At 33.1% G+C, this 21,995-nt stretch overlaps 3 protein-coding genes and 1 long non-coding RNA gene across 4 annotated transcripts; 3 read left to right on the top strand and 1 right to left on the bottom strand.

Moving 5' to 3' along the window:
- Positions 1 to 6,095: 6,095 nt before the first annotated feature.
- Positions 6,096 to 10,673, top strand: LOC103839808 (K(+) efflux antiporter 3, chloroplastic). Its single transcript, XM_009116293.3, has 18 exons — positions 6,096 to 6,449; positions 6,597 to 6,935; positions 7,034 to 7,135; positions 7,227 to 7,307; positions 7,514 to 7,615; positions 7,746 to 7,823; positions 7,929 to 7,997; positions 8,178 to 8,228; positions 8,309 to 8,422; positions 8,531 to 8,632; positions 8,724 to 8,858; positions 8,942 to 9,123; positions 9,215 to 9,350; positions 9,441 to 9,512; positions 9,583 to 9,684; positions 9,763 to 9,924; positions 10,016 to 10,105; positions 10,187 to 10,673. Exons 1-18 carry the CDS (start codon positions 6,399 to 6,401, stop codon positions 10,535 to 10,537), a joined length of 2,319 nt encoding a protein of 772 aa, XP_009114541.1. The 5' UTR covers positions 6,096 to 6,398; the 3' UTR covers positions 10,538 to 10,673.
- A 1,085-nt stretch (positions 10,674 to 11,758) lies between these two features.
- On the top strand, positions 11,759 to 13,847 carry LOC103839809 (derlin-2.2). The gene is made up of 6 exons (XM_009116294.3): positions 11,759 to 12,037; positions 12,115 to 12,214; positions 12,816 to 13,030; positions 13,108 to 13,191; positions 13,275 to 13,328; positions 13,404 to 13,847. The coding sequence occupies exons 1-6, from the start codon at positions 11,939 to 11,941 to the stop codon at positions 13,584 to 13,586; spliced, it is 735 nt and encodes a 244-aa protein (XP_009114542.1). The 5' UTR covers positions 11,759 to 11,938; the 3' UTR covers positions 13,587 to 13,847.
- A 66-nt stretch (positions 13,848 to 13,913) lies between these two features.
- On the bottom strand, positions 13,914 to 16,196 carry LOC103839811 (cardiolipin synthase (CMP-forming), mitochondrial). Its single transcript, XM_009116295.3, has 8 exons — positions 15,500 to 16,196; positions 15,360 to 15,426; positions 15,205 to 15,279; positions 15,045 to 15,096; positions 14,752 to 14,837; positions 14,562 to 14,636; positions 14,379 to 14,473; positions 13,914 to 14,275 (listed from the first exon to the last, which is right to left on the bottom strand). The coding sequence occupies exons 1-8, from the start codon at positions 15,946 to 15,948 to the stop codon at positions 14,182 to 14,184; spliced, it is 993 nt and encodes a 330-aa protein (XP_009114543.1). The 5' UTR covers positions 15,949 to 16,196; the 3' UTR covers positions 13,914 to 14,181.
- A 495-nt stretch (positions 16,197 to 16,691) lies between these two features.
- LOC103839812 lies at positions 16,692 to 19,627 on the top strand. Its single transcript, XR_004451641.1, has 2 exons — positions 16,692 to 16,993; positions 17,075 to 19,627. It is a non-coding gene; the product is annotated as an uncharacterized LOC103839812 (long non-coding RNA).
- Positions 19,628 to 21,995: the final 2,368 nt, after the last annotated feature.

Below are 21,995 nucleotides of genomic sequence, written 5' to 3'. Positions count from 1 at the left end.
GAAATTGGCATTTTTTCTCGTATATCAAAACAACGTCGTTTTATTTTGTTAACGATTGACTAACTTCTATTAGAGTCAATGTAGATTTATGCACGTTTTAAGAAGTTTGGGTGGTTTTTTCGAATTATAATCAAGTTGACGTCATATTTGGCACTAATCAATTGTTTGGGTCGTATTTGGCACTAATTAATTGTTCGGGTCGTATTTGACACAATTTAAATTGTTGGAGTCGAAATTGGCATTTTTCCCCTCAACTCCCTTGGCATCTTTCATTTCATATAACTCAGACAACAAAGATACAAACAGATAGCAACATTGCAAAATTCACAAATGTGATTGTTTTTTTCTTACAAAACATAACTTTTTATTTTAGAAAGTTTTGCCATATACAAATTGATGGGTTGTTAAGCACATATATTTATTTTGTAGATTTAACTTAACTATTAATAAAAAGGGAACGTATGGGTATTACTTGAGCAGAAAAGTATAATTTTGGTCGCTCAAAATTGTGAAAAAGAATAGTAAAAGTTTGGAATCTATGACTGATTGGATTCATTTCAGTCAATAGTCAATTCTCGTTGGTGTGCGTATGTTTCCTTTTATGCACTCTCTTAAATTTGTAACGTAAAAAAAATACTAAATATACGTTGACATAAAACCAGTAACGTTTTGGAATGCATTACTACAAATCTTATTGATTTGTTTTTCTACTCTACAAATCATCTCTTCAACAAACGCACTACTAACAACAAACCAATAACGTTTTTGAGGGTTTTACTACAACTCTCACTAATCTGTTTTTCTATGTTATCAATTTTCCCTTCCGCACGTGTCCTTGCTCTACATTCATTGTCTTGCTTAATATTTTCTTCAGTGATACAATTTTAATTCTGTAGACTTTTAAGTCCTATAAAATTAACGATATAATAATCTTTTATGACAAGTTTTCTTAACAATTGTATGATCAATATTCATTTTCCGGGCCGCTTCTTCGATTGGAAGATCAATACACATTTTTATCTTCCAATTGAATAAGTTGTTTGAAAAAGAGTATTTGTTCTACAATTGCTAAATATGATTATAATCATTACTTTTTAGAAAACTGAAAATCTACAAAAGAAAATTACATCATTCAAAAGGATGTTAAATATGACAACAAATGTAAAAGTGAAGAAAACGTGCTGAATATGAAATGGATAGATTGGAAATTAATGAGATTTGTAACAAAAGTGTTTAAGTAATTTTGAGATAATTAAAGACAACTTGCGTCAGTTACCCCATTGTTCATCACAAAGTATATAATCACCATATTTATTCCCTTTGCTTATTACCTGTTGTAATCGTTTGAAAAAGGAAGCTTAAAGGCTTGTTCAACTTTTGCGTATTCTCTTAAATTTGTAACAGTAATCTAGCTTTAAAAAAAAATCAATGTACGTTGTCAACAAATCAGTAACGTTTTTGAGTGCTTTACTACAAATCTCATTGATTTGGTTTTCTTATCTATAAATATTATCTTCAACAAACCTACTACTAACAATAAACCAATATTGTTTTGGAGTGATTTACTACAAATCTCAATGTTTTGTGTTCCTAATTTATCAGTCTTCTCTTCAACATGCATCTTTACTTTTATATTTGTTGTGGTGCTTAACAACGTCTTCAGTGGTGCAACTTTCTTGTACATACTTTTAAATTTTCTATGAAACAAACAATATAGCAAGTTAAATCTGAAGGACATCAATATGCATTTTAATCTTCCAATTGTAGAAGTTGTTCGGAAAAAAGAATCATTATGGTACAATTGTCGAGAAGTTATTATGTTCTTAGCACTTTATTCAATGATGATTTTTTTCGAGAAATTTAAGTTTTTCTGCGAGGTCAATGAAGGATATAACCCTCCGATAATACAAATCTTCTTGATAATTCTACTCACTCTTGGAACAATTTCTTTCATATCAATACTATTAAAATGCATACTTATGTCCTTTAGCATTAATTTGTTCTACAATTGTGATGATCTTGTTTATTTATTTCATTATTACCGGTCCGGATCATTCTAAACATAAATAGTAAACTAGAGATTGACCCGCACGCCCGTGCGGGTGTTAATTTTTACGGTTTTATAAATTATTTGTTATTTTATCATTAGTGTTATATATTTAAGATGTATCGTCGTATAACTAATTGTATTCAAAATATTTGGATTGAATCGGGTAATAAGATTATTTTTGGTACAAATATACACTCTTTTCAGATACATTGGTTAATTAAATATTTTTATATTTCTACACATCAAAATCAAAATCATTCAGACCCGAGAGGATCCAACTCAAGCATCATACATAAATTTATAATATCCAAGTGGCGCCTAATTTAAAAATCCAAAAAAATTAATCCCGAAAGAAACAACTTGTACCTCAATGAGTATCCGAATGTCCATACTTAACTGATTTTGCAAATAGATTAAAAAGAAAACTCTTTCTATATATTTGGCAAAAATAAGAAAAATAGAAAGAATTTTTTATTTAATAAAATAGTTATATGAAGTGAAACATTAAGTGATAATAAATGTAATATTTTTTAATTATTTTGATTTAAATTATTATCTTGTTCATATAAACTATGCCTTTGAATTATGTGTTTTGCTATGTAATTTTTCACCAATTGGAACTAATACAAAAGAAAGTTTTAGTAAAACATATTAAACCAAACTATTAACCATATGCAAAACTCGGTTATCTTACATTTTTATTTTTTTATAATTAGACAAAGTTAATATTGATTAACTAATAAATAAAAATCTACATTATTACTTTTACGGTAAATATAATTAATGATGTGATATATTGTTAAAGTAATATAATTAATGAAATTACTAAAATAAAACTATACTTATATTTTTATACATTAATATTTGTTTTTCATAATTAGTGTTTTATATTTTAGATATGTCGTAATATAACTAATTGTATTCAAAAGATCCGGATCGAATCAGATAATATGGTTATTTTTGGTACAAATATCCAAACCCGTTTCAAATACATTGGTTATTTAGATATTTTAGGGTCATATACATCAGAACCAATCTCGTCCAGACTCAAAAAAATTCAACTCAAAACCTACACATAAATTTATAATATTCAAGGAGTGAGTAATTTTAAAACAAAATAAAACGATACCCGAAAGGAACGACTCGTACCTAAGTGGATATTTAGTGTTCATGCCTAACTGATTTTATAAACTAATATAAATGATATTTTTTATGTGTTTTGCTAAATTAAGTGAAACTGAAAGAGTTTTTTTTTTATTTAGTAAGCAATTATATTGAGTGAAAAATTAAGTGACAATGAATGTAATTCATTTTATTATTTTGATTTAAGTTATGATTTTATTCACTAAACATGTTTTTGAATTATGTTTTTGGTTACGTAATTTTCCACTGATTGAAAAAAAAATGTTATAGTAAAACAAATTAAAACAAACGCTTAACCTTATGCAAAACTCAGTTATTTTACTTTTTTGATTTTATAATTGACACAAAACTAATATTGATTAACTACTAAATAAAATCCACACTATTATTATTATGGTAATATAATTAATGATGTGAAATATTGTTAAGACAATATAATTAATATGAGTGAAATATGGACATACAATTAATGTAGTACTGCTATCTTCGTTTCCAAACAATTTTCAGTTATAGTACTATTCATGTTTCCAAACATTACTAAAGTGTACTTCAGTTTTAATAATATAGATAATCTAGATTTTATACTCGCACGAATAATTTTAGTTTATGATTTATAATAATTGTAATTTTCTGAAATAGAAGTTTATATAAATATTTTTTTTGTGAAAATGTATTTAAAATAGGATTTTCTGTTTTTAATTTATGTTAATTTGTTTATCATCTTTTAAAATAATTATTTCTTAGCTATTTATTGTTTGAATTTACAAATGAATAAATCATATTTGTAAATGTATTTATAATGTTTATAATGTTTATAATTTTTATATTTTTAATATCATGTAATTTTCTCAATGCATAGAAATTGGTAATACACTATTGTAAATATTTTTATCATACATTTTACCTATCATATTGCTCGTTTAATATGACTACAATTGTAGTTATTTTTTTATCATACATTTTTATTATTTTCGTACATCTTAATGAGACATTAAAATTACCTATCATGATTCTTGATTAATCTAGATAAAATATATGATTAAAAAATTTCACTACACTGTTGAATTCATATTGTGTATGATAATATGTATGTTAAAAGTTATAGTACATTTTACCTATCTTTTTATTTGATAAATTGATTAGCATCTATATATTATATCATCATACTGATAAATACACATTGACCATTCTTCCTATTGTTTTTAAAGTGTCTTTCATGCTCTACTCTCTTGTTGGTATTCTATATAAATTTTATTTAAAATTGATCTAACTTATTGACTTGCGTCTTTAGACATTGTATTTTTAAATTATTTAATACAAACATTATTTTCTAAATATATTTATTCAAAAAACTCGTATGAGATCATTTTATTTTTATGTATTATAAGAAGTCGATAGATTATATCAGTAAATCGGGTTATCGATTTATAGGAAGTTATCATTTGGTTTGCTTTATTTTAATGACCTTAATATTTAAAAGGATCCTGTAAAAGGATTGTTCCTATGTTTGTTTACATATTTGATATTAATTTTCTTTTTCTTTTCAAAATATTTTTTTTGGAAATCTTGATATTTTAAAATTCTTTGTGTAGATTTTTAATATTATGTAGCTTCTAATTTTAAATATATGTGTTTAAATTTTTGTAGCTTTGATTTTTAAAGTTTGTATTCTTTAAAAAAATATTATTTATATATAAAATTTCAAAATTAGTATATATATTAAGTTGATTGTTTTAGTGAGTTTTGTAGATTACTTTAATTTTTATGAATTTTATTATTTTGAACTAACTATTTTTGGAAATTTTGAAGTTTTAGAAAATAGTAAAATTTTGTAATAATTTTTCATTTTTAACTGGTGGTTTTAAATTTTATGTGGACAATTTCAGTGGTTTATTTAACTAACTTATTAGACATATTAAATAAAACTTATATAAGATCATTTCAATTTATGTATTATATAGAGCATATAATTTTATATGTGAATCTGATTATAGATTTAGAAAAACTCATCATGTAGTTTGTTTTATTGTTAGCGACTACATTTAAAATTTTAATTATTGATGATTACATAAATTTATTAATTTCTTTTGATTGAAAGGAAACAGTTTCAAATTCATAGATACACTACTTATTAACAATATGTATTTCACATAAAGTTGAATATTCTTACCTGCAGTTATCATTTTAAATAATTTTTTTGTTAATATAGTGAAATTCACAGAATGAATTGCTAGGTAGAAAGAACAAAAACTGAAACTATTCACTGTTTTAATATTTTTTTAAACACTTTTATAGTATATTACAAATTTAGCCGATTATTTACACTCTATACAACAACTTTGTAAATATAAAAAACTTATATATATATATATATATATATTAAATTTTATGTTGATCTTAGTTTATAGCAATATGGATATATATTAATATATATACACTTTATTCTATGTTTTAACTTATTTAAGAAGACTCTTTTCAAAAAATTGGCATGTATACAAAGTTAATTATTTTTAATAAGTTTAGCTATGTTTGTTTACATTATTTCATATAATTTTTTTAATTTATAAATAATTTTTTTATTGAATATATTAAAATCATTACAAATCATATTTCAAAAAAAAATTATATACATCAAATCATTTTTAATTTAAAAGTTATTATAAAACTAAATTGAATTATTAATACTACGCGTGAGTATAAAATATATAAGTTTATCCACAATGACATGTGCCAAATATAATCCCTTACTTAACCAGATATAACCGGTTTCCGGTTTAAACGTCAGCAACAAGAGCCCCAAAGATGTCGTCTTCTACAACCAGAATCCGTCTGTGTGGCTTGTAATGCTTCAATATCAGCGAAGTCTTCAGGTAATATCCACAAAAAATATAATAATACCATATAAAAAGAATCTTTCTCTCTCTAGACTGTGAAAGTTCCCTCCTTTCGCTATCTTTCTTACTCCCTACCCCTTGTATGTATATACGTATGTATAATCACATATCTGGAGATACACAAGGTCTTCTCGTGCCTGACGTGGGCTTTTATCTCCCTTAGCTTCACACGCAGAAGCAGGAGTCTTTGTTCTGTAATATTATCCACTTGGGAAGAAAAAAAAACATTAAAAGTTTTGAGTTTTTAGAGCCTATTATGGATGACCAAAGTTATTGCCTTTAGGCTTTAGTTCTGTCGATTCAATCTCAAAATGGCTATTAGTACTATGCTGGGGTCCATCTCTTGTTGCCCCTCTCCCAAGGTACTTTCTTCTTCTTCTTCCCCCCTTACTTGAAATCTCAAGTTTTGTGCATTAATTGAATATCTACTGTCTCAAAGCTTAAATAGCACAAAGGTGACATTGATTCTTGTTGCTGGTTCTGATTTTGGGGTTTTAATTTGATTTTAGGGGTATGAGGTAGCTAAACAACACAGTGGGCGACTGAAGCAATGTGTTTTCACGGTGAGTGCGTGTGTGCCTGTGTATTGTGAAGGTGTATTAAGGAACAAGTGGCATTCTTTTGGTGGTAGAGGTTTAGTTGAAAGAAGGGTTTTTCTGGATACTTCTAGAAGGTTGTATTTCCGAGGTAGATGGTCTGAGTCCTCAGGGAGGAGAGTGGAGACTTATGCAGGAGTAGATGTAGCAAGTGCGGTTGATGTCATCAACGATCTTGGATTCGATACTTTGACGTTCTTGATGGTCACTGTTATCATTGTCCCTGCCTTCAGAGTCCTCAAAGCCAGTCCGGTATTAACCAAAATTCTACTTTGGGGTTTGGTTGGTTTATAATCTTCTGTTATATATTATTGACGTTTTTGTGTAATTTTGTTGTTTTTTTTTGGTAGATTCTTGGTTTCTTCTTTGCTGGTGTTGTGCTCAATCAATTTGGTTTTATTAGAAATCTCACAGATGTTAAAGTTCTTTCGGAATGGGGGATTCTTTTCCTGGTGAGCTTTTTTTGAAGAATAATAATGTTAGCTTTATGCATTGAGTTAATAATGGGTAATGATTTGGCTTGCCTTGATTGTTTTCTCGCAGCTCTTTGAGATGGGACTAGAACTTTCACTTGCTCGTCTTAAGGCTCTTGCAAAATTTGCTTTTGGCATGGGATTAGCTCAGGTAAACTGCTTATATTCCTTCCTATAACTTCACTTCTGTCAGATAAAACATCTCAAGAGTTGAGAATCTCTAGGAATTGGTTTCAGTATGCAACTTTATAGACTCTATATCAGAATTTTCTACATCATTGGATGTTATCCATTGTTTGGTCTAATGTTCACCTTACGTTGTTCTGTTTGGTTTTGATTATTTTCTCTGTTTTGAAGGTTTTGTTGTGCACTCTTGCATTCACCGCTTTTGAGCTCCCACCAAATGGAGCCATAGGAACAAGAATTCTCGAATTCCTCTTTCATTCAAGGCCTGACTTGGTAAGGCATTTCACTTGGCGTCTTCTTAAGATCCTCTTGGCAATATAGTATGTACCTATTGTACCATAAATTCAAATCTTGCAAACTTAATCATTGAGTTATATCCTCATATTATCTATACTTTTTCCAGGTCAACATCAGAAGTATTGATGAGGCCATTGTCATTGGCGCTGCTCTATCATTGTCTTCTTCAGCTTTTGTTCTACAGGTATTGAACCAATAATAGTCAGACACTATCTAAGAAGACCAATCAAAGATTGAGTAGTAGGCTTCTGTCATAATAAAGTATTGACAACGTAAAAAAATGTGACAGCTTCTTGCAGAGAAGGGTGAGCTACCTACAAGATTTGGCTCAGCAACCTTAGGGATTCTTCTTCTACAGGTTCTGCTTATCCAGTATATCTTCTATCCGATAATGCAATTTTGGGTTTGGGAAAAAGATCTCCTTGTGTGGAAAAATCCACCAAAAACATTTAAGCAAAAATCATGCGCAAACATCTGAACTAGACAAACACTTTCGCTTACTGTACTATACTATACTCCTTGCCTTGCTTGCTTGCAGGATATAGCTGTTGTACCTTTACTGGTTGTTCTTCCGGTGTTGGAGAGCCAGGTACCTTTGGCTATCTCCTTATATCAGTGTTAACTTAGACCATTTCACCTTAATATCTTTAATCTCTGTAACTTTGCAAGAATCTTGTTGGGGAAAGCATCTTGCCCATGCTTGCAAAAGAAAGTGCAAAGGCTCTTGGTGGGTTGGGCATTCTCTCCCTTGGTGGAAAGTTCCTTCTCCGTAGAATCTTCGAGGTAACGTTCTTATTAATTAAACCCATTTCTTTTTTTTTAAAGTGAGTGAGTAGAGAACAAAGTTTTATTTGGTGCATTGCTTAACAATAAGCGCAAAACAATATTCAGGTTGTTGCAGAAACCAGAAGCTCGGAAGCTTTTGTGGCCCTTTGCCTTCTCACAGTTGCTGGGACTTCACTTCTCACTCAAAAGCTTGGTTTCAGCGACACGGTTTGATTTTAACTTCTCTTCAATATGCAAATTAAATGCCATCTTTTATCCTCAACTCTAATGTCCTAAACTCTATTTTCTTACTGTGAAGCTTGGAGCTTTTCTTGCTGGAGCACTTCTTGCGGAAACTAATTTCAGGACACAAATAGAAGCTGATATTAGGCCATTCAGAGGTTTGCTTCTTGGTTTGTTCTTTGTAACCACAGGAACTTCCATTGACATGGAGGTAAAGTTGTTATATTTGCATAAAGATTCTCAGCTGAAACGTTTCAGTGTTCATGCTCATGTGGTTGAAAACTTTCTTTGCAGGTTCTGTTTAGAGAATGGCCTAATGTCCTCACACTCTTGGCTGGTCTGATTGTGATCAAAACACTGATTATAACCGCACTCGGTCCCAGAGTTGGACTCACACTCCAAGAAAGCGTAAGAATCGGTTTCCTTCTTTCTCAGGGAGGAGAATTTGCATTCGTTGTCTTCTCTCTAGCCAACAGGTCTTTTATCATTACTCAAACATCTCCAAAAAAAGATTTAGACTTTTCCTTTCTAGTTATGTGATTATGATGGTTACAATCATATCTACAGGCTAGGAGTGCTTCCACTTGAGCTGAACAAGCTTCTCATCATCGTAGTTGTTTTGTCAATGGCGTTAACACCAACACTTAACCAACTTGGAAGAAAGGCAGCTGATTTTATTGATGAGAAAATTGGTAACGAAGAGGTAGTAAGCTTTTAAAGTTTCTTAGATGTAAAGAAACAATAGTGTTTTTTTGCATCCATTCCATCACGCTGATATGGACATGTTCTGCAGAATGAAGATGAAGAAGTGAACTTCGACGTTAGTGAATCAATCGTCATCATTGGATTTGGACAAATGGGTCAGGTAAAAAGTTTTATCACTTTCCATATCTTTCCTGGGAAAAAGAGAGAGTTAAAGTTGTGGTTTCATACAGGTGCTGGCGAACTTCTTGTCAACGCCATTGGTCTCAGGAGTAGATAGTGATCTCGTGGGATGGCCTTATATTGGTTTTGATTTAAATCCTGCTGTAGTGAAGGTCTGAAAACACAGCTTCACAGAGATTTTGTTTGTTGACATGTTATAAACTGGTTTTGTCTCTTCTTTTGTGGGGCAGGAGTCAAGGAAACAAGGTTTCCCTATATTGTATGGAGATGGATCTAGGCCATCGGTTTTGCAATCTGCAGGTGTTTCATCTCCTAAAGCAATCATGATAATGTATAAAGGCAAGAAGAGAACCACTGAAGCTGTTGAGAGACTCCGTCTTGCCTTCCCTGCGGTTCGGTTATCTCACTACTCTTTCAGTTAAGTTGCAACAATGGGCTATAGCTTTGGAGTTAAACTGTGGTTGCTTTTAACTTTTTGTCCAGACTAAAATATATTCAAGAGCTCAAGATTTACCGCATCTTCTTGAATTAAAGAAAGCAGGAGCCACAGATGCAATTCTTGAAAATGCAGAGGTAAAATCTCATTTTGGAATCTTTTTGGTTAGTGAGAGTTTAGATCTGAACGTGAGTTTTGTTTTGCTGCTCGGTTCACAGACAAGTCTACAGCTTGGTTCGAAGATGTTGAGAGGATTTGGAGTAATGTCTGATGACGTGAGCTTCCTGAGTAGAGTTTTTAGAGATTCAATGGAGATTCAAGCTCAAGATGAAATCACTGCTGCTGAAACCAATGCTGCTGCTGCTGCTTCACAAGTTCCACCGCTCATGAAACCGATGCGAATGAAGGCTTCTGATACTGCAGATCTCCAGCTCGTTAAGCCAGAGCAAGTAAAAGCTTCTGATTCAAAGGTAGACTCTGCAGAAGTTCTTCAAGAAACAGATGATGGTTTGAATCAGCCTGAGACTGATAATGGGTTTGTTGGTAAAGCTGATAAAGCTCCAGAGTAAACAAAGATTGATACTCCCACATTCTAACATTTTTTTTATGAAATGTGCAGTGAATATTTCAAACCAAATTACCAAAAAAAAGAAGAATTTGTTATTATTCCTTCTATTTTTAATTGATAGTCTTTTTTAGCTTTCATATTTTCTGAAAATGAATTAAACATCTTTTTTTTGTCAACTAAATAAATTAAATCTCAATTAGAAATATATCTTAGATTAACTTTTTTAATAACTTTAAAATAATAATTCAAAAACTTAATTATTTCTTAGTTTATAATTTATAATTTATCATTATTAATTATCTATTACAGAAATTTTAAAAATAGAAAAGAGATTTTTTGTACATGTTATCATAGTCTACCAATACCAGCAAAAATAACAAGACAACTCTTAATTTCTTATAATAGGATGTTTACGTTTTGAGTTCTAAAAACTGAATTATGGAAATTAATGATAAACAATTATTTATATGTTAATTTCAGTATCGTATAAAGAATAGCATTAGAAGTAAAATTTACATCAGACGTAAAACATGTGAATTTATCGATTTATAATAGTATTTTTTTGTCAATAATTAGGGCCTATAGTATTTACGGCAATCCTCCTAAATAGACTATTTTCAAGTTTTTATCACAAAAATAAATTGAAAGGAGGAAAATAACTAAAATATTTAATTTAATAGATAAAAAAATCTTAATACCCTAGAGATATAAATATAAATGATTAAATAAAAAATTAAAAAATAGTTTCAGATTATATGTTTTCAAATTTGAACTTTTTTTATAATTTTTTCCATATTTTTTAATTGGAAATACTTTTTGAAACTATTTTTCAAATTTTTAATATTTATTTTTTATTTTATAAAATTTTAAAAATTAATCCTAAATGCTTATCCCTTGACATTAAACCTTAAGATTTGGATTAATTAACTCTAGAGATATAAGTGTAGATTTAATTTTTTTTATGAAATATTTCAGTCATTTTGATCCTTAATGTCTATATTTGTGACAAAAAAAAATTTAGTGCTATCTTATCCTAAGGTATTCCTCTAATATTTATGATACTTGGGCTATTGTAAATGTGATTGCCACGCTGTTTTACTCTATCCCAAATGAACGCCATGTCGTTTTCACTAGAGGATAACGACAAGCACGGTGGAAGAAATGCTGACGTCATTAGCCTATTCCGATAGGACGGTATGGTAAATGTTTCAGTAATATAGATACGAAGAAAACGAATTTCTGAGTTTTAATTTTAAAGTTATTGAATCTGAAAAACTCATTGCGATTCTCAGAAAGCTTCCATAGATTCCCGTCTGGTTCTAGGGTTCCGCGACGATTTCTCCGATTGAATTTAGCTTGGCGGGGGCGAATCGGATTCGATAGCGATTATCGCGAAATAATAATGGCGCAGGGTGTAGAAGAATGGTATAAACAGATGCCGATCATCACTCGCTCTTATCTCACGGCGGCCGTTGTCACCACCGTCGGATGTTCACTCGATGTATGTGCTTAAATAGGAGGACATTTATTTGAATTAGGGTTTCTTGATTTTGTTTGGTGGTGTTGTGAATTGCACAGATTATATCGCCGTATAGTCTCTACTTGAATCCCACGCTTGTGGTGAAGCAACACCAGTACTGGCGTCTCGTTACCAACTTCTTGTATTTCCGCAAGATGGGTAAGTGTCCTCCTCAGGCTCAGGAGACTGGATACAACGTTTGTTTTGTAAAAAAGCTTTCATCTTTACAATTATTGTGAATTTTCAGTGGCTGTGCAAAAGCTCCTGTATAACTGATTTTGTGGGATCAGATGTACAAACATCTTGCATCACTATAGTCATATGTGAAGTTCACTTTTTTGAATTGCGTTCAGAAGCTTTCGGGATTCTAGTTGTATTTTTGCATCACCTGCTTAACTGGTTTATTGTTTTACGTCACATTTTTAGCTATAGGCTACTGAGTAAGGCTTGGCTCGTGCTACTGAGGAAGATTTTGAATCCAATTGCCTAGTTTACTTTCATTTATTAGTGGAGGAACTGTATCAATTTGTGGGTTTAGAAGCTTCTGTATGTGGTGTCTTTGTTTCTTTTGGAAGCTGACCAGATAGTACTAACATCTTGCCTTATTAGTCATTGATTCATTTATACGTTTCTCAGTTGTGTAAATTTTGAAATTCTGTTCAGAAGCTTCATTTTGTATTCAGTTTGCCTAGTTAACTATCATGTATTATTTTGGAACTGCATTTTAATCTTGTGGGAATTTTTTTTTTTTTTGTTGCAGATTTGGACTTCATGTTCCATATGTTCTTTCTCGCGCGATACTGCAAACTCCTTGAAGAAAACTCATTCAGGGGAAAGACTGCTGATTTCCTTTACATGCTCCTCTTCGGAGCAACCGTTCTAACTGGTATTGTTCTCCTCGGCGGAATGATACCCTACTTATCCGCATCGTTTGCTAAAATCATCTTCCTCAGCAACTCATTAACTTTCATGATGGTTAGTAACTTATATCAAATCTTGTTTCCCACAAATCTAAGTCATCTCCAAACCTAACTGTCTCCTCTCTTCTACAGGTGTATGTGTGGAGCAAACAAAATCCTTATATTCACATGAGTTTCCTGGGTCTGTTCACCTTCACAGCTGCTTACCTACCATGGGTGAGTCTTATCTTTCTCGCTTCCTCTCTCTTTTCCCTAAACTTCCACCAGAATAACATCTTACGCAACATCTGCCATTGCAGGTACTTCTTGGGTTCTCTGTCCTTGTTGGTGCCAGTCCTTGGGTGGATCTTCTGGTATATATCCTTCCTTAATCATTCCCAAAATCTCTTCTTTGATCTCTATCTTAAACCTGTTTAAAAACATTACAGGGTATGATAGCTGGTCATGCTTACTACTTTCTCTCTGAGGTGTATCCGAGAATGACTAATCGTCGTCCTTTAAAGACTCCAGCGTTCCTCAAAGCACTATTTGCAGATGAACCAGTCGTGGTGGCACGGCCAGAAAACGTCAGGTTTGCTGCTGCACCTTTCGATGAAATCCACCAAGACTGATCTGGTCAGATATAAAATGGTATGCAAAGGAAAGAAGATAATAGCACAAAGCCTATTGACTATGACACGCTAGTTGTGAATTCACCACCACACCTTAGTGTTAGTTTCAAGTAGTTTGGTGTCTTTTGGTATCGTTTTCTCTCATCGTGTTGTGTATACAAATTTGCTTTGGTTTTAGTGCTCATGTTATGTTATTGACACACTCAAGTTGTACACAAATCTCCTGTTATGTCTACAATGTTAATTATTGTCTTTCGTTCATGTCCGAAACTTTTTCAGAAGAATGTTATCTTCTCTAGTTAAGTTGTCTGATAAAAGAGATGCATGTGCCTGGATTCGATTTATTTCTCTCCAAGGTTAAACATCCACTTTCAGACATCTCTCTTTGCCAGAAGCTATAGGAAGAACAAAAAGAAAAGAAACCAAAAGCCTAACTCTTTCTACAACAAAAAGACAACGACATCGTTTCTCATTCACAGGCTTCATTTGTTAACTACTTTTTTTTAATTGAAAAGTAGCTGCAGATTCCGGGAAACAGTAAGAGTCGTTCAGGCCTTTCCGGTGTGCGGCCAGTGTGTTAAGTAAGTCAATATCACTATGATCTCTTAATCATGGAGATAGGTTTGTTCTTCATGTACTGCGCTCCATAAGCTGCTGTTGAAGCCATAGTCGTCGAAGCAACTAACCAGCTGGATACAAAACAAACGAGACCAATAAGAAACACTTCAGAACACACTCCATATGCTTTTAACTAATCCAGACTGTTCTTTAAGAAAAAGATTAATATAGTACCTTAGATAAGTGATCCATGTCTGTGTATCTGGATTCCCAAATTCAGGTTGAAGGAGTGCACCAGCGACTAGAGCCAATTGGAAAACTGTATTCACCTGTTTTTCAACCAACTGGTTAAGTATACCAAACGATGTAATATATGTGTGGTTTTTTGGAGCACACGCTGTGAACTGGAGATCATACCTTGCTTATGAATAATGGATTTACTTTCTGAGGGCTTGCACCATCGAGGTTGAAGAAATCACTCCATTTTTTCCACTGAAAATATAAGGCCAAAAATGATTTCTATCAATAATCTCAACTTCTGTAACCATATGGTCTCGAGGGAAAAAAATGGTTTGGGAGTTCTAGTTCTAAAGTTGTCGAGCTTCACCTTCCAGTCTAAGTTTAATGCCCTTAGATATACCGCTCCGCCGACCAGTGCAACATCCCGGAACACCACAATTCCAACCAGCCCAGCTTTAAACACACAAATGTCGCATCATCCACCAAGATTTGAGTTTATAATGTTGTATCCAAGACGACTTAACTAGTTAATCAACTTAGATGGGGGTTTCCTCGTGGTACCAAAACTAAGTCACAAGCTTGTCTACGAAGGTTTGTTTTTATAGCTGTCTGAGATTAATAGACTAAAAGTAGAAAGTTTAAGCTACAAAAAGTACTCACGATGAAGAAGATCCTTCTGCACCATTGCTAATGCAACACACCCAATAAGAACCTGAAATTGAAAGTTAAATAATCAATAAATCTGAGGTGGAAACTTGAAACCATCCACAGTGGGTAAAAAAAAATACTAAACACATTAAAAAGATCATTAGGTATTTACCTTGTCAGCAAGAGGATCAAGGTAAGAGCCAACCACAGAATCAATCTTCATTCTCCTAGCCATGAAACCATCTAACTACAGAGTAAAGAGCCCATAAAATTAAGATTCAAAACCATGTTTCTCCTAACAATTAACCACAAAGAAGATGAATATACCCAATCACTAGCTCCAGAAACAGCCAACCCTAGGAAAGCAGGAGTATACATCTCATTCAAGATCATCCTACAATACAAGAAACAATCAATCAAAGTTGAGATTTTGTAATGCTCTAATATGAGAAAAGAGATACACATACCACCAAAGCACAGGACCAGATGCTAATCGAGCCATAGATATCATATTCGGCACATTCACAAAACTCTCCATTATCCCTCCACCTTCCTCCTTGCCCAAATCATCATCCACGTGTTGTAACCCTAACCTCGTTCTTCTCCTAATCCGATCCAACCTAACACTCAGAGCCTCCACCTTCCTCAAAACGGCGCCGTTTCCTCGCCAGTGCAGAGGCGTCGCGGACTGGAGCAGTTTCCAAGGAGGAGAAGACAGGAACAGAGGTCCGTGGAGAGGGACGAACCATTTCGAAAGCGGAGACAATCGGTTCGTGAACTGTGGGATCAGCGGCGAAAACGACGGTGCGATCGGGGACACGGTGCCGCCGGAAGCTGCGGCGGCGGTGAAGAATGGTCTGGACTTTTTAAGGGGATTGGTTTCAGCTAGCTTTCTTAGAGATCTGTAGAACGCCATTGATCATCTAACGCTTCTCTTCGTCTTTGCTTATTTTATTTCTCGTTAAATTGGAATTCGAATCAGTTACGGTGACGGGACGACTAATTTTCGCTGCTTGAGGGTTTTGACTTGGGCCACGTGTATGATGATTCATAAACACGTGGAAGTTTTGTGTACCATGCCAAACCAATACTATTATTCTGAACCGGAACTTTAACCAAGCGATATTATATCGAACCGGTACATTAACCGGATTGAAAATTCAGAGTGGAACTGGATGGATATATGCATGTATATAATAATAGGTGTTCAAAAAAAAAGGTGTATAGAATAATGAAATCAGAAAATTAAGTATAAAATTATCTTCTTTTTTTGTGTGATCAATATAAGTATAAAATTATCTATTCTAATAAAATGAATTATTTTATTTATTCTTTTTATTTCTCTGTATTTATGTTTATACATGTTTTCAGTTATGTAACTGGTATCTTTTTAGTAAAATCAAATAGGATGGCTCATTCTATACATTGCAAAGATTTTTTTTTTAATAACACAAATATAATTAAATGAATGGAATGAAATAAATATAATTTATTTTAATTCAAATTAAATAGTAGATAAATCTATCTATCTATCTATAATAATAAAACAGTTTGCGCCACGTCACCATGGAGGGTGGGGCTTTTCGTGACAGGTGTCCTCACATTTGAAGCTGTTTCGTCTCTTCTTCGATGCTCAAGCGCCGTAGACCAAGGAGACCGATCTAATCCCCGATCTAAACCTCAGTATTTTGTTATTGCCTTCATCTGATACTTTAATTCTGCACGTCTGTACCACTTCCCCCACTTGCTCTCATAAATCCAAGGTAACCGATTGTAGTAGTGACTATAAATGTGTTCCTTTCCAGCGATGAATAGCCACAATCCAACGAAATCCGAAAGGCCAATCTTTGTTCAGAATCAACTCCAACTATGGCGACGTCGTAAACTGTCCTTGCCGATGTACAAACACCGCAGTTGTCCGTCTGAAATATGATGCGAAGAGCACTAAGAAGCTTTGTGTTGTATGTCCCTTCTTCTGTTTGTGTCCTTTGAATTGATGTTTTTGGCATACACGTGTTGCAAGTCCTTTTTGGGTTCTTTAGTTTATGCTTGATTTCGGAGTTGCAAGTGACCAACAATTCTGTAAAAGCTATTACTCTTAAAGTTGATGGATGTGTGACTTTGAAACCGAATTAAGATCAAGAATGATTAGTGTTCGTACTGAAGTCCTTTCTATTCATTTAATGGGCTTGCCAACGTTTGTTCTCTATGAGAATGAGATAATATCATATAGTTCCTGTTTGATGTTTTCAGGCAGTGAAGACGGAATACCTATTCTGTTCAGCTTGGTTTGAGGTAAAAAAAAATATAAATTTATGAATGATCTCTATGTTGAAGTCTTAGACAGTTGAATTTATGTGTTGTACTAACGGGTCTTTCTTCTTCCTCGACATCCATAAGCCAATGAAGAATACTTGGGAAGGATCCAAAGAAAACAGGTTAAGAATCAGTAGTGTATCTTATTATAATGAGATTAAATTTTTACTTTATATTGACATGAAAAAAGAGTCGACATGTAGAGGAAAGAAAGACGAACAGAACATAGGATTTTCAAATATCCTCTTCTTTCGTTGTTCTTCTCATGGTTTGTTATCTTGATCATAAATCACAGAAAGTTCACATTTTCAAAAATTATTTGCTCTTATTTTTAATGGGGTTGAAATTTATTTACGGTTCTGCTTAGGAATGATCCGAGTTTTGATTGTATTCATGATTATCTTGTCCTTTGTGACTGATTATCTTGCTCTGTATAAAGACAGACTTTTAGGTAATATATGTGCAGTCACAACAGCGAATAAGGCACAGACCGCACTGGAGTTGCTGAGGGATAACAGGAACAAGTTTGATCTCGTGATCAGCGATCTTGAAATGGACTTAACTGTCATTAGTATGACCTATTAAGTTTCTGTTTGATTATTTTCATGTTTCCAAGATAGAATGTTTTGATCTCTTTTTATAATGTTTTGATCTTTTTAATTATATCTTGCACTGTTACTTGCGCATAGCGATCTAATGTATGTGATGGTTGCCTGCGACTATCTCCTTAAACCAGTTCGAATTGAGGAGCTCAAGAACAGATGGCAACATGTGGTGAGGAAAATTAAGTTAAGAAGATGAAGAGCATTTTGTAAAGATCATCTTGAAGTGGAAGAAGACGAAAGAGGAAATGAAAACGATGACACGACAGCTCACAAAAACCTCGTGTAATTTGGACGCTAGAGCTGCACAACAAGTTCCTAGCTCGTCTTCTAACAACACAAGACGGGAACACAATGAACACCAACTGGTTTCAGAATGCTTAGGTTACGTAGCGCCTGAGCTAGAGTTTCAGAACTAAAGGGTCAACGAGAAATGCGATGTTTACGGGTTTGGAGTTCTGATACTCGAACTCCTGACTGGTCGGAGACTCATGGAGTATGGTGAAGACAGCTTTGTGATACTAAGCGATCATGTTCGAGTTTTGTTAGAACAAGGGAATGTGTTGGAGTGTATTGATCCTATAATGGAGGAAGAATACTCTGAGGATGAGGTTTTGCCTTTTCTGAAACTTTCTCTTGTCTGTACTTCTCAGATTCCTTCAAATTTGCCTACAATGGCAGAGATTGTTCAGATCTTGCAGGCCATCAGTTCTCCTGTTCCTCACCGTCACCGGATGCTCGATAGTTTTTCAAAAAGCTCTGTGTTAATTTGAATTTCTATTATGCAATATTTTCTTTCTTTTTATTTATTTTTTTTTACTTTTTTTGTAGAGATTGCCTTCTTTCACAATGGTATGTTCTATCTTTCTCGCTATGTCAATCATGAATCAAATTGACGATCATTGACCATTGTTATCATTAATAGGCTTTTTCTTGAGAATTTTTCATGTTTTTGTAAGTTAGCAAATAATACAAACGAACAATAATTACTGACACTGGAAAAACTAACTTTGTTTCATATCTACATGGCATTTTATTGTCTGCTTCATCATCTTGCACAAGTGTGCGTACATATTAATATGCTTTCACCTACTTACACTATAACTATTTACAGAACCACTCTGTTTCTCATATTTACAACTTCATTTGGGTATATACTACACCGACATCAAGAATTCATAGCCGACGATAACACATACCGCCACACTTCATCTGGTTTTCAAAGCACTGATGAGTTCTCCGTTTTTTTTGTACTATTTGATACATCCGATATATGAGCTTTAACCTGTAACCGCGACATTCAAGAATCCAATTATATTATTGCATACGCAATCACACTCCTCCTTCTTCATTTTTAAAGCAATCTAAGAGTCTAAACTAAAATTTAAAGCGATACTTTTGATGATCCTATAGGTTCACAAATTCTGAAGATCGTAATCAAAAACGTGTTTGTTAGCTTACCCCTACGGAGTTCTGTTGCATGAAGCGCATATGTTGAAAGATGCACTACACATGCTTTTTTTAAAGGAGATGCGCTACACATGCACAAACGTAATCCATAATTAAAAAAAAACATACAACACGGTAAACACAATTACCAAACAAAACATAAAATCACTCTCCTCAACTGCACAAGCACACAAATCAAAACAAACAAATGCAGTTCCTTTTATATACTATGCACATGAACTTAATAGTATAAGTATGTTGTGTAAATAAAACATCAACTTTACTTCTTCTTCTTTTTCGGTCGAAAAAACATCAACTAAATGTTTATATTCCAATAAAATTAACTTTGTTATAACTATTGACTTTTTATTCTATTTTTATTAAATCTATGAGTGATATTCCACTTTAAACTAAACAACATTAAAATAAAGTAATATACTACGGTCGCTAACCAATATCAAATAGATCGGAAAAAATATTATTCTCTTTCAACATATTTTCATTTTCATATTTTTAAATATATTTTGTTTACTAAGATTATAAATGAACTTTAAATTTATTTAAGAAAAAATATACTAACCCGGCGCGTAGCGCCGGAATACCACTAGTATTATATATTAATAACATGTATGTGGTACTAAAATATATTCGAAATATTAAATGATGCTAAAAGCAAAGACAATTATTTAAAGTCTAGTCTTATACTAAATCTTTTACTACCGAGGCTAATATTTAACACTGGAAACAGTGACCATACTGGTTTGCAATCCTAATTTCCTTAGCAATTGACAACTAATAACTTTCATATAAGCTCCAACTTTTGTATCATCTTCAATTGGAACACTTTGATAATTATTTGTGTCATTACTAATATTTTAATTATTACGTAAAGTATATTTTTGTTTCTGTCTTTTCTAAATTAATCAACACAATAATAGCACAATGTTCTCTCCAGAGAATGACACATTAGATTTTTAAAAGCATAAGAAATTGACATGTTAATAAATAAAAAGAGTTGAGAATCCAATAAAAACATTTTATTTATACACATAAGTTTACACGTCGGTAAAATTGTGACACTATATTCAATACTTTGCGGTTTCATAGACCATGCAAGGTTTAATTCTTGGACGATTCCACTTCTCACACATACATGAATTTAGTTATCATGTTCTATCTTTGCCGGACCATCATCCTTCTTCTTCTTCTATCTTTTGCTCTGGCCAGATTCAGAAGGAGATGATAGTTCTCTGGAAGAGTAATTCAACAAGGTAAAACGTGAGTGTTTCACGGTTCAACTTCAAGTATACTAACCAATCTGATTGTTTTTGACATTAAACTAATTCAGCTTTTCATAACTGTTATTTTTTTGACTAAATTTTTTCATAATTGTTGCAACTTACAAGATTTAACTCTAAGAAACTGAAACAGTTGCAACTCTAATGGTGAGGGGAAGAGGACGTGAGCCTCATCCGGGTGGTTAGCCGTGAATGGGATCATCCCATTTGTTGCTCATTTAATATAGAGAAGGATCCTTTGTTACCTTCGATCCAACAATTAGCCGATGTTCGTCTCATCTATATTTTATTTGCTTCATTGGAGCATAACAAGTTTTCTTTTTTTACTTGCTGTTATGCTTTTTGCTGTCTCTTTTTTCAACAGTTTGAACTTTAAATTGTCTTATGTTAGCTCCAGGAAAGGAGCTGGTTCAATGCAAAAACAGAGCATGTGTTACATGACTCACTTGGTATGTGAGATACCGGTTCAAAGTGGTTATGAGCTGATGACGTGGAGACATCGGCTTAGAAGATCTTTGCTGTGGTGATAAGCTTGAGAAGATCTGCTGTTAGCTTAATATTAGGAGATGAGAATATTATGTAACAGAGTATATAACTGTGACTAGATAGGAGATTTAGGTCACGGTTTTAGAGATTGAAAAGAGCAAGTGTAAGAGGCTGTTCAACACTGGCTCGCGTGGGTACAATTGGTGTAGTTCGATCACCAGTTGGTTAGTTGGATAGATTAAGGATTGGTCCATCACAAGTCAGTATTGACGTTGTATAAATCGGATTAGACAGGTCTTGTAAGATTGTCTAAGAAATTCTTAATAAAACAAGTTGTGTTGTGGAAACGTGGTTCAGTTCTTATACTTTGGTATCCGTTTGATCTTTCATTTGGTATCAGAGCGGGTCTCCTCTGTGGACTCAAGTAGTCTACTCACAGGTTGAGATCCTGCGATCATCATGGAAACCATGAAAGAACTGGTTGCACTGCAAAAACCAATCATGCTAGATGAGGGAAACTTTGGACACTGGAAAGCCAGGATGCGACACATCATCAGAGGCATTGACGAAGATGCTTGGACTGCAGTTGAGCAAGGATGGTCAGCACCCACCATGATCATGGATGATAAGTCTAAAGAACCCTTACCCAAGGAGAGATGGACAGACTCTGATAAAGCTGCTTCAAAATTTAACTCTAAAGCTCTCACCACAATCTTCTCCGCTGTAGATCTTGATCAGTTCAAGATAATTCAAGGTTGTGAGTCTGCCAAGGAAGCATGGGACACTCTGATCAATCATTTTGAAGGGAACAC

The sequence above is a fragment of the Brassica rapa genome, chromosome A09, assembly GCF_000309985.2.
Source record: "Brassica rapa cultivar Chiifu-401-42 chromosome A09, CAAS_Brap_v3.01, whole genome shotgun sequence".
Taxonomy (NCBI): Eukaryota; Viridiplantae; Streptophyta; class Magnoliopsida; order Brassicales; family Brassicaceae; genus Brassica; species Brassica rapa.
The sequence above is the reverse complement of the archived record's forward strand: the minus strand, read 5'-3'. Positions and strand labels throughout refer to the sequence as shown.